At 36.7% G+C, this 12,832-nt stretch overlaps 1 protein-coding gene and 1 long non-coding RNA gene across 2 annotated transcripts in view; both read left to right on the top strand.

Moving 5' to 3' along the window:
* The window catches only part of LOC145908060 (uncharacterized), a 134,613-nt gene that overhangs the window by 44,790 nt on the left and 76,991 nt on the right, over positions 1 to 12,832 (top strand). The gene's annotated exons all lie outside the window — the stretch shown is intronic.
* Positions 4,767 to 10,201, top strand: LOC145908779 (acrosin-like). The gene is made up of 11 exons (XM_082996110.1): positions 4,767 to 4,842; positions 5,957 to 6,075; positions 6,139 to 6,276; positions 6,746 to 6,897; positions 7,172 to 7,272; positions 7,400 to 7,533; positions 7,965 to 8,083; positions 8,384 to 8,563; positions 8,720 to 8,820; positions 9,394 to 9,512; positions 9,847 to 10,201. The coding sequence occupies exons 1-11, from the start codon at positions 4,767 to 4,769 to the stop codon at positions 10,105 to 10,107; spliced, it is 1,500 nt and encodes a 499-aa protein (XP_082852236.1). The 3' UTR covers positions 10,108 to 10,201.

Here is a 12,832-nt window from a genome sequence, read left to right as displayed (position 1 = left end):
AATTCTCCCATCCAAATACATGGCTTCTATTTTTGCCGTAAATGTTGATCTTGTTATTTTCAGACAAACGTGCGAAAAAGTTGTTGAAGAAACTTTGGAAATACCTGCGAGAAGAAAGGCCTGATGGATTCTGTTTACGTGGATACGAGTTACGAGGTTAGTATTTATTTCCAGTCTGGTGATGCGTGTTTGTAAACGTAACTGTTGCGTCACAGTAAGTATTGTGACGTCGCAATTCCATTGTTCTTATAGAAGAGAATGGAATAAAAATGTTCAGGTTGAAAGTTTTAAAGGAAGGTCGCATATTTTTTGTCGGATAAAGTTTATGTTTTCCTTCCAGTAATTTAAGGTTTTTGTATTTGATTAATTTGTTGGATCTTGTCTTGTTTAAATCCGATTAAAAGTGAAGAAATCTTGTTTGAAGTTTGCAATAAAAAGTTTTAGTGATTTAATGAAACTTCCGCCATGTTTGTTTTAATAAACTTGTCCCTGTTTCAGATTTCCTCGTAGATTTACAGGAAGTTGACGGAATATTTAGAGATGAAATCGCCCTCGATTGTCCTCGGATGTTGATTTTGAGCCAAATCCCACTGAAGATTTCGGATGTTTTCGCTCTCGCGGATTTCCTCCCACGGATTCGAAAACCCGGTTTGAGGCTGGGGTTGTGGGAATGCGGACTTAATTCCGAAACTTTAAACATGATCTGTGAAGCGATTATGAAGATGGGACCCAAGGTTGGTTTTCATTATTTTGAGAATAAATATTTGTTTAAATCCATGATATTTTTATAAAACTTACTTTTTTAATCAAAAGTGAAAACATGGAGTTAATTTTAATCCGGTTTTAAGAAAAAATATCTGTTTTAAAAAAGTTTGAAACAAAGATTTCCGACCAATTTTTATATTTTAAATAGTTGGGAATTCTCGACCTGAGTGACAACAATTTTGAACGAAAAGATGTGGGAAATATTTGTCTGATTCTCCCTAAAGTGGATGAGAGGTTGTTGCTGAGTGGATGCGGATTCGATTCCGAATCTATTCGAGTCTTGGAAAAAGGGATTAAAAATCTGAAAAACCCGGTAAGAATTTGTTGAATTTATTTTTACATTAAAACATGGTTTTGTTAATTTTGATGAAATTAAAAGTTTTGTGATTTTTTTTCAGACGGAAGTTGATGTTTTGTATGATCAGTAAATATTCCTTCCTCTCATCCGATGTAGCCTCCAGTGGTCCGGATTGAAACAAAACACGCGACTTCCAGAATTATTTGTTTTTTTTGTGATTTGTTCAAAATAAATGTTTTTTGCTGTAAATAAAATTGCTACGAAATATATAAAGTGAAATATGTCTGGAGCAGAAAGTGAGACGAAAGCTTTCCGACATTTTTATTCCAGTTTTCAGAAAGAAAGAATACCAGGGGTTGTTTGTGGAATAGAATGTTGTCATGTAGGAACGTAACAGACGGATCTACTTGGTCTTGGAATAAAATTAAAACTTCAACTGTCTCAAAATATCTTATTTTCAAATGTATTGGTTTTAAATGGAAGAAAACTTATTGCAAATGAAGAGTGAAATACCCACAAACTGACAACGCCCATGAACCAAGTTACAAGAGAATATGTTGGTTAATGAAGTAAGTGTATGTCTTGTATTGGTCTGTTGTACACAAATACTTACTTGAAGTTGAATTGTGCTCTGTTCAAAAGTTAGTTGCTGTGTTTATTTTTAAATGAATCCTCAAGTCAATCGAAATAAAAAAAATCCTTGAATACAAAACATTAGTAAGACCAATCTTGTCAGCTCCGAAAAACATCACTAATCCACCCAATGAATTGTTGCTGGAAGAAGTCCTGGTCATCATGCTGACCCCAAATTAAATTAATTCGTAACTTTTGTCAACAGAAATCATATTAAGTGAGTTGCAGACTGGACGACTGGGCCAATGTTTTGATCTGTTAGGTCTCATCAGTGCAACTTGATGTTGGCTTTTGACAATTTTTCTCGCCAAACAACCAGTGGAAGATTTTCCCAAACACTGGATGCAAACCTCTGAAGACAATCGAGGTGAAAACCCTATGTCCATGTAAAAGCTAAAACCATTGGTGCCGTCGGGCTCCATGTCACAATAAATTATATTTATATGCAAAGCTTGTGAATTTTTTTGCAAAAGACAGCTAAATTTTTTGGGGGAATTTCAACTTAGACTAGTGGTTTGTAGCCGGTGTCAGTGGAGCAGGGGCCAGCAACTTTTTTTGAACATTACATGTGTGTTTTTAAATTGTGTACTTGCAAATCAGAGTATGTTGCCTTTATCTTGTTACCACTGTGTTGCCACCGCCTCATATTGTGTAAATTTGTGCAATTATTCGACATTTATCTTTTTGACGTATCTTTGCGACGCAAGCCAATCCCGAACGCTTGTAAAAGTACTGAAGTACGAACTTATAAATTAGTTGGCATGTCATGAATATTAACCTCATGTGCCAGGGGTTGCCGACCCCTCCATAGAGCGTTGTCAGGGAGTCTTCCACAACCTCCAAATACTCACTCTATGTGATTTATAAACCCCTATTTTACAAAAAATGTTTGTGCAGTTTACAATATGAGCATGGATATATGTAAAACAGTAGAAGCAAGTAACAACCTGGTTGTATGGAAAACACATTGTGACATTCACCCTGTACTTTAATCTTGACAGGAACAGATTTATCAGAACATCAAAGAGGTCAATGACTTTTCTGACAGCTTCATATGCCAGGACAAAGAAGTCTAGAGTCACTGAATTAGATGATTGACCAACACAACGAATCCCAGGAAATTTTGATCTGAACAAGAGGTTGCATTCAAAAAAGTTGGGTTGCCCCACAAGCGGTATTTAACTTTGTTGTATGTAAATTTCAATGAAAAATATACAGAAAACTTATGTGATACTTTTACCTAGATGTGTTGATATTGCTATATTATCACAAGTGTGTGTAACTATGCCTATATAACATTATTTTGCTGCATAAACTTTACAACAATAATTTCTTGTAGCAATATTAGACAACTATTTTATTTGTTTTATTACATTAAAACCATATTATGTTTGGCAGTCATAATTATGCATTTGTTTTAGATTTGCTCTAGTTGCGGGTCGCCAGTGGTCCCAAAACCTTTCATTTTTCATTTATCCACCAGGTTGTACTGAAGAGTAAAACATCACCAAGGCAACATCAAGAATATTCAAATCCCTGTGTGGTCAAAACAAAAACACAAAAAAAAGAATGCCATGACCCCTTATTTCACTAGGTCACCAACAACATGCCTGCCCTACATTGAATCCTTGTAGTTGGTGCAAAAAAGGTTAGATTGACTTTGTTAATAAAGAAAGAGCAAACACATTTTTGATTTTATGTTGACCCCTACATATGTTAAGTGGAATTTAATAAAAGTATGTGCTGGATGGCTCTTTATGCAGACTAAAACATATTAGATGAAACCAAGTAATTTAGATTAAAAAGGTCTGACTGTAGTTGTTGTTTGTTGAAGTTATTGACAAAAGCAAAAGAACCATAAAGAAAAACGTCTTTAATTTAATCTAAAACTCATTTACAAACATTGGTGCTTTTAATTGCAAAGTCATTAAATACCAGTGTTGTTTTTGCAGAGTCATAGCGATGCCAACCTGAGGATTGGAAAATAACGACTGGAAATAATTGAGTTGTTGTAAACACCAATACTTCTCTGCAATCCTGGGTAAAAAACACCCAAATTGTAACATAAGAAGTTAAACACACTCCGATAGAATGCAATCTTACTCATAACAGAAAATGACAATGAAAGATGACAAACATACGGTAAGCAGTATTGCTTTTAATTAACACAAAAACTTTTGCATAAATGATATTTTATAAATTGTCTGAGACAAGGTTATGTTTTTATAGTTGACCTTCCCCACCATTGATATAAGTCATTATTATTTAATTGTTACAAAATAATGAAGTATTGATCAATAATATGATTGATTATATTTTGAACCAGTTTAAAAACTAACAAAAAGTTGTTAAAATCTGCAACTTGTTTGTCAAAAATGACAACAGGTTAAAATGATTTAAGTGTTACAACGTCAAACCGAAGAAACACTTTTAAGTTAGTTAATGGTGACATTCTGTGCAAGTGTGCAAGATATGTGATATTCACATAACATCAAGAAAAATAATTTACTTTTATAATTTCAACAGGTTTCCACACATTGGAGACATCCACTAACATGCTGTAAACCCCACACTTGACATTACCTTCTTACAGCTTCACATTGTGTTAAATTCTGCTCAAATGTGAGTGTTTCTTGTCTGCAATCTGTTTTCTAAAGAGCATTGATTGGCTGATATTTTCTTGATTATCTTTTGAAACAACAAATAGTATTATTGAACTGTTTCCATGGTGACAGGTTAACCAATGAGACCAGCGATCGGGGTCCAGGGTGGGTGGTTACAGGTTACTACAAATCAAAGGATTCACATGACCTAATTATTGAAGAGGAAAACCTCATTATGTGATCATTCCCAACTATACTGTTGCAAATCATTCAAGTGGAAAGTCTACGGGGCCAATGTCGTTCTACACAAGATCTCACTTTTTCTAAATTTGAATATTCTCCCATATAATCAGTATGTCAGCTTGGATTTTGGTACAGAATCACAATTTTATTCAAATGGAATCCATGCACTTTTCTGTCCCATTACTAACCTATTTCTCTGTTTGCAGTTGATTTGTGCAGTCAGCATGTTTCCTCTTGGACAAAACCAGTTTTCGTCACAATGTGAGTATGGAATATCTGGTTTGGGAATGAGGGATGCAGGTAGTTTTCTATGTTTCTGGATATAATTGTTTATTGGGGTAATGCTAAAGGTGAAATTATACATAGCACATGTTACTTGAAAACTTTTCGGTGTGGTACAAACTTACCCTATTTCTTTTATCTTTATGTATTAACACTGCACAAGATACAAGTGACATCCATGACAACAGTAATGAAAGCGAAAATCGTATTTAATTTTCACAAAAATAAACTAATCACTATTTTCCAATAAATGGCCACCAGTGGCGCCAGTGAGCATATTCGTCCATGAGAATTGCAGTCGCCTACTTGGCTGTTTGAACCTGACAATGTTTACTGCAGTAAGAGTGGAAATTTTCTTTTTCCACTTTAACTACTGTATGGTTAAATCGAGTCATTCTTGTTTATCTGAAAATATTTCCACAAACAATTTCCAATCTTGTTTTTCAGAACGACGGCACTGACACACGTGTAGGGGTGACAGTGGGGGTCCTTTGGCATGTTTAGACCCCAACACGACATGTCACACTATCTGGGGTATCACAAGTTGGGGCATCGGTTGTGGAAACATAAATAAACCTGGGATTTACACGAGGGTGTCAAGCTATGTTCGATCTTATCAGATTCTTGACAAATATTAGCAACATTATTGATTGAGACTGCGCCGGTTTGTGTGTGTTTTTTTTATATTTTTCATGTGATTTTGACAGTTTTATAGTTTCAAAAACCAACATGGCATTTAATTGACCAGGATGAAATAATTTTAAACAAATCATCGTTTACAAAGTTCGTAATTGCGCCCTAAAAACTACTTCTAAACATTTCTAAATAATATAACAAAGTACAGTGCATAGACAGGATGGCCAAGTTGTCTAAAGTACTGCGATCTGAACACAGCGCGTTTATTATGTACTGTACTTTTTTTAAGATGGACAAAGTTAACCAAAACAGCACAATAAATTTGTTCACGCCTGTAACAATTGCTAACCTTGAATGGAAAAGCTTTCATGCTTTCCATTTACTAAATATAGTGAAGGCATTTGTAATACTTAGGAAGAAACATATCTTGTGAAACTAGTTATTCTAAACCATTCTTTTTCAAAAGTACTTTTACCTAAAATGCTGTGTACTTCAGATGTATTTGTGATAAACTCTACCGCCGCACCAACTGAACTATCGAAGGATGTGGGAAACCATCTATCAAGTTTATGTAAGTTCAATTTATCGTATCCAACAATATTAAACCGAACTAAAGTAGTTTTTACAAGACACATTTTTTCCAAACAAATCTAACATCAATATTTCATTTAACTACAGGTTTTGGACGACGAGGTGGCCGAGTGGTTAAGACGATGGATCGCTAATCCATTATGCACGCATTTTCTGTGCCGAAAGTTTCCTTTGCTTGCACGAGTCCAGAGGGGTTTAAACATTTTCGTTGCTTCAAACCTAGCTGTGAGTTGCAAGATTAAGTCAGATAACTAACAATGTACTTCACAAAAAGTTATTTTGGCATGAACAAACTATTTAAAACCAAAGAATTAACAAGAACAATAAGTTCGTATGTTTTAGTGTCATCTGTTGGTTTATCCGCTAGATGGCGCTGTCAAGCCATTCTAATTTAAATATGCCATTGGTCGATGGGAAAGGTTACAATAAATTGAACGAACTTTCAACTTACTGTAGCAAGTTCCGTAATAAATTCGGAGTCGTTATTTCACAAGCTTTTCAATTGATATATTCATATGTATATGTATCGCCTATGCTTCTAAACATCATAAGTATATCTTATTCAAGTAGAATGTGTTTCTGTTGGGTATATTGCTATCAGGAGATTATGATAATACAAACTATCATACTGTAAAACATTGAATGGAACAAACTTGCTGGTTGTAATGTTTTCGCTTTGTTTGTTATCATCAAGAACGGACCAACTGGAAATGAATGGAGTGCAAGGCCCTTTTGTCGTCTGGGCAGGGCAAGATTAAGCAGAGGGACTAAGTTTCAAATCATTATTCGTATTCACACCATATCCATCATGATATATTACAACGGAGCTCTTACCTACGTTTTACCGTAAGCTAACATTAGTTTGTTATTGTATACAATATAGTGCAAAATATATATGTATTGCCTATGCTTAAATGTTGGGTCGAAAAAGTAATGCATTTGTAACAAGAAAAGAATGGATAATGCTTTCCACCAAAAGATAACTGTCTTTGTGATGTGTAAAGACAATTTATATTCAATACTTCTAATACTAATTGCTGATTATTCAACAATGTTAACTCTTTTCGGAAAAAGTTGGAGATTTTAAAAGATTTTCATGTAATTGCTCTCTTGCATTTAGAATTACGAGAAGATTGCCTTCCATTGGAGAAACCAACCACATTGCTGTTTACAACTCGCAAAGGACGGAACATTTTCGGCTTTTAACAGACCAAGATTTAGGTTAGTTGTACGAAGTTTTCCACAATTTATTACGGGGATGCACAACTCGGCCAAACATGTCATTTGTGTTGTCAACTTTATCCAACGTCTTATCAACAGCCAGTATATTTTGTTCGTATATTTCCAGGTAGCAAACTGCAAGAAGAATATTGCGGTGAAGCCACCACCGATATTCCTGTTCCGGCTTTCTGTCCTGAGGTCAAAGACGGGTTGAGAATAGTGGAAGGGGTCAACGCCAACCCCGGGAGTCAGCCGTGGCAGGTAAATGATTTTATGGGAGATTTGCAAAGTTATGTTGAAACGTACAATTATAGGAGAGCTCAATTTAAATCCATGTCTCATATTCGCTGTCAGTCAGATGCCGGCTTTCATAAAAGCTTGCTTCCATGTGCACGTGTGTCTGTAACAGTGCTGGTATTTAACGATTGCTTTTTCTCTATATCTGTTATCCTTTTTTTACTTTTTCGGCCGCATGGCATGACAAATTGCCAAAAACCACACGACACACAGTGAATACAGATCATAATATTTCTCTTGTAACTACTTTTGTATATTTCGGTGCCGACTAATCACCAACATACAAACCCGTAAATCCTCCCTACTAGTAATTTTTTCACCGGTTAAGAACCACTATAAGCTTATTATCTTCAAGTTTACATCAAGCGTGCGAGGTATTTTTATCATTCTAACAGGTTTCCATACGTAAGAAGTATCCATTAAGAGGTCACACCCCTCACTCTTGCGGAGGAACTCTCATCAACAGATGTTACGTCCTCACAGCCGCACATTGTGTCGAATCCAGTTCGAAATCGTGAGTAATTTCCGAAGTTCTTTCGTGATGGAATAAATTAGCACAAAGTTCCAGACAGATTCAGGCTCGTAAAAAGTTTACATTTCGGTGCACGTTGTGAGAATTTGGTGTCGATTTTAAGTTTGATTTCCTACGACAAGGTTTTCCACTTGGGGTCCACAGACCTCCTATGAACAATAATGCTTTCAGTTATTAAGTTCATTTTGTACATAAGGATATCACGAAATAAGGACTTAAAAAATTTCGTTGTTGGTATGGAGTTAAAACAATTTACCATGGGAACCATTTCCATGGTTACAGGTTCACCAATGAGACGATCGTTCGGGTGGGTGACGGACTCCAATTCGGCCAATCAGAGGGCGTTGAGGATTCACGTGACCTAGATATTGAAGAGGTTTACAGACATCCTTACTACTCGTATCATTCGAGTCCAACCAACGACTTGGCGTTGATTAAATTGAGACAATGCGTTTCATTCAAGTAAGATAAATTCGCAAGAGTCCTGGTACATTCCAAATTAGAATGCATTGCCTTGGTTTTTACACAACGTAAACGTAATACGCCCGAAGCAAGGATTTATTAAATATCACGTGGAGATATCAGTGTTTCATTTTAAACTTATTTCTATGGTTGCAGTCGATTTGTGAGACCAGCATGTCTGCCTCTCGGGCAAAACCAGTTTTCGTCACAATCTCGATGTGGAATATCTGGGTGGGGGACGCATGGTCCCAGACACTGTAAGTTTTTTATGTTTTTCTGTGCATGAGCCGCTTTATCAGATGCTTATCGACAGTTACGTCATTAGATAAGGGTTTTTGAATAAAACGGTAAAAACTGGAATGCTGGACTTTTTTCAAACACGTTTCAAAATTGCCTTTCCATCCGCCTGTCAGCCTGTCAATGTAGGCGATGCATTCGATGCAGCTTATAATCATGTAATACATCACTGATGATAAACACATGTTGTGTTTCAAATGTCTGTTTAACAATTTAGGTTTTGGCTTCTAATTCAAGGTTATTCACTTCAGTATTTTGCACCTACACAAGGGTTTTCGAAAACTTCAAGTTTCTTTTTCCAAATCCTTCCACAAACCGATATGGAAGCATCTCTAACACCTGCGCGTTATGAATTAACCTCTGTATTCTGTCGGTACAATTTCATAGTACAGCGCATTCAATCTACGGTCGGCATATATAATATTTGTCAGTTACAACAACGAACACTGTGATGCAGTGTTGACGAAACTTGCAAAAGTATTGCCAACCACAACCTCTAAGAATCACATCACAACATGCTTGTTGTTCGGCAGTTAACCCCATGGATTATCCACCCTGCCTCCAGCAGGCGCCAGTGAGCATATTTCCCAACGAGAATTGCAGCCGACTGCTCGGTGTTGACTACCTTAAGCACTCCATGATGTGCGCTGCGGTGAGAACAACAATTTCCAAAACCCATGCAGCCTTTTAAAGTTAATCTATCAAACACCTCTTGCTTTCCTGTTTAGTTTAGAATGCAACGTTTTGTAATTTGTTTGTTGTTGCGATTGTTCGATGTCTTTTTTAACTTTCTCATTTACAGGTAGTTTTTTTGCCTGAAGCACTTCTGTATTTTTCGTGTTGTTTGCTCAGCAATTGAACCAAACGTACATTTTCCGATTTTATGACTCGAACGTGTATAATAAACACTTCAGGCAACCGTACAGAAAAAATTTCTAACATAGATATCCCATTTTTTATAAACTATTGGCACTTTTGTATTCCAGAAAGATGGCACTGACACGTGTCGGGGTGACAGTTGGGGTCCTTTGGCATGTTTAGACCCCAACACGACACGTCACACTATCTGGGGTATCACAAGTTGGGGAATCGGTTGTGGAAACGTAAACAAACCTGGGATTTACACGAGGGTGTCAAGCTATGTTCGTTGGCTTTACCTCAAAATGCGACTGAGACCAACTGATGAACAGTTTATGAGCGACGTTCGATCTTTCCGAGTGCTTGACAAATATTGCCAACATTACTGACTGTGTCTGTGTGCGTTGCTATTCTTGTGTTAAGATTTTTATTTGTGCTTCAAAAACTAAAGCATGTACTTCACGTGTGATATTTTATTAAAAACCTGGCATTAAGATGAAAACGTCAATATCTAATGTTCGAAAGTTGTTTTTATACTCGACCAAATCCAAGAAAATATGTAAATTACAATTGATCATACGTGAATAAATCTTGACCAAAATCTCCATCAAAAAACATGAGCATAAATCAGTCGTGCTGACAAAATAGTTTGGACACGAGCATGACTACACAAAACCTGATTAAAATGTGAAGTGATTATATAATGAAAAGTTTACAGCCTATGTAAACAACACAAAAAGGTACCCAATAGCTGAAAACAAGCGGCAAAGCTTTCAGCATTTCTTTTGTCGCAAATCAGTGTCAAATTCCCTAAGGTCCTTGTTCCGTAAAATACTGTTGCCTAGCAACGGTTCACTGGCGTGGAATACGTTTCCATCAGATCTTTTGTGACGACAGATCTGTTGTTGGAAATGCTTACTTTTTTAACAAACATATAACAGTGACCGATTTCTGCATACAGTTTGGATTACTTTTAATCTTGTATGTCTGTAATATATTTTTACTTTGAACTTGGAATGTAAAGCAAGAATGGCTGAAGATTCAAACAATATTAGTGCGGAGGTGAGCAGTTTGCACTATAACCTCATGCGAATGCAATTACTTATGCATGGGTGGCAATGTTAAGGTTGAATAAGCATAGATGTACGATCTGTTGCTAAGGCGAGTTTGAGAGACCGCAGTTTTAGTATGTTTCAGGGTTTTTGGTCTGCAAGTCAGTTGGTGTTGAGTGTTGTTGAAAATTTGCTGAAAAAGAAACAAAATATTGAGGGAAATTTTGTGGAAAAAATGAACAACATGACATTTCCTCATTTAAGTTTTTTTTTGTTATTCTCGCGGTTCATCTGCGCCAGTGGTTCCCAACCAGTGGTACGCGAACCACAATAGTACACGAAAGGTATCCAGGCGCAAGCGAGAACATTTGACAGGAGTGTTTTCTACTGGAAAATAAACCTACACATCTGTTACGCAGCTACGTGACATGGCACATTTGGAACAGAAACAGTCAGATCACGTGATTGACGTTCGGATCCCCGTTTTCCATTTTTGTTTAGGGCGATGTATCTCATTTCAAAGTACACAGATGCTGCCAATTGTTTTCTCACGCGATTCGATTTCGTTTCCAATGTGATATTAATTTCCAAGCACATTGGTCGCCTTGCATAGGTATTTGCTATACAACTACCTAGCTCCCCTAGGCCATGACAGCTTTTTCGGAAAACTTTTGCAAATGTCTTGTCTACTTTTAGTAATATTGTTTGCTGGCACGTGTATGTAGTGATGTTTGATGTCTATTGCGGAATAATATGGACAGAAACTTAACCGTTCGCATGGGTAAACAAGGTTTGCTCAAAGCACACATGCATGGAACATTTTGCATAGGAGTGTAGACTCTGAACTCCTGGCCTGCGAGCATAGGCGTCGATTTTTTAACGTTTTGTAAAATATTAAGGGTGACTTTTCCAGGTTTTAGAAACACGCAAAAAACATTTCGTCGGTCGTATCGCCTTAAACATAGGTAAACGACGCAAATTCCGTTTGGTGTCAGTTTGTTTTTACACCGAATCATGTCGTTGTAGCAAGTTTTAAACACTAATTACGGACCCCTTACTGAAAGCGGCACATTTTGTTTCACTCGGTCTAATGCAGATGTAGTAATTATAAAATGACTTATAAACCTATGTGCAAAAGAAGCAAAAAATAGTGTGTGCGTGTACACACCCTGTCTGCAGCTTGCAAACTTATAAACCTATTACGTAACAATGCCGATTCTTACCATTATGCTACAACAATTGCTGCGCTATGCAACAATCCACGAGGCACTTGTGTTTGTCATGATTGTGACGGTGATAATACAGGTCGTTTGAAACTAGCTTAACGCATAGTATATTGTATGTGGTTTTTCTGACAATAATTATTAATTTAAACGAAATCCAGGGGTGACAATGCATATGTTGTCACCCCTGTTTGTTGGTGAGGGGTGACATGTCACCCCAGTCACCCCTAAATCGACGCCTATGCCTGCGAGGGCTAAGTAAAGGGTAGAGCTACATTTGTAGAAACACTCCTTTTCCCTTTGACGTCACAGGTAGTAACGACAGTTTTCTATAAAAATTCTACGATCAACAACACAGCCAACAATGAACGCTAGCAACCACTTACCAACTGTTTTTTTAGCTGGTCACGTTTCCTTATGACAGCTTAATTTGTAGCCAACAAAAGAACATTAACATTTAAGCTAAAATTATCTCCTGAAACTGGTAAATAAACAATATAACTGACGCAAACCAGTATTTTACCCTACCAGCACGCTTAAAATAACAGAACTGATCAGTAACAAGCAACAATGGCATTCGAAAAGAAGTGTTATGCATATAGATCATTGTTACGCCACTATCAAAAATGAACGTGGTGATGTAACACAGAGTGTTGCATTTCTATGATCCTCCTTTGCATACAAAATTTTCTCACAGCTTGTAGGCTATATATGTGTGTAATATATTTCTATACTGTACTTGCAATACAAACCTACACCTGCTAATCCAAGAATGGCCGAACACCAAACAGAAGGAGAAAACCCACAAAGCATTGTTGCCGAGGTAAGTTTGTTGTTCT

Source organism: Ascidia mentula, chromosome 7, assembly GCF_947561715.1.
Source record: "Ascidia mentula chromosome 7, kaAscMent1.1, whole genome shotgun sequence".
In the NCBI taxonomy this organism is placed as follows: Eukaryota; Metazoa; Chordata; class Ascidiacea; order Phlebobranchia; family Ascidiidae; genus Ascidia; species Ascidia mentula.
Note: the sequence above shows the minus strand (reverse complement) of the source record. Positions and strands in the feature narration are given on the sequence as shown.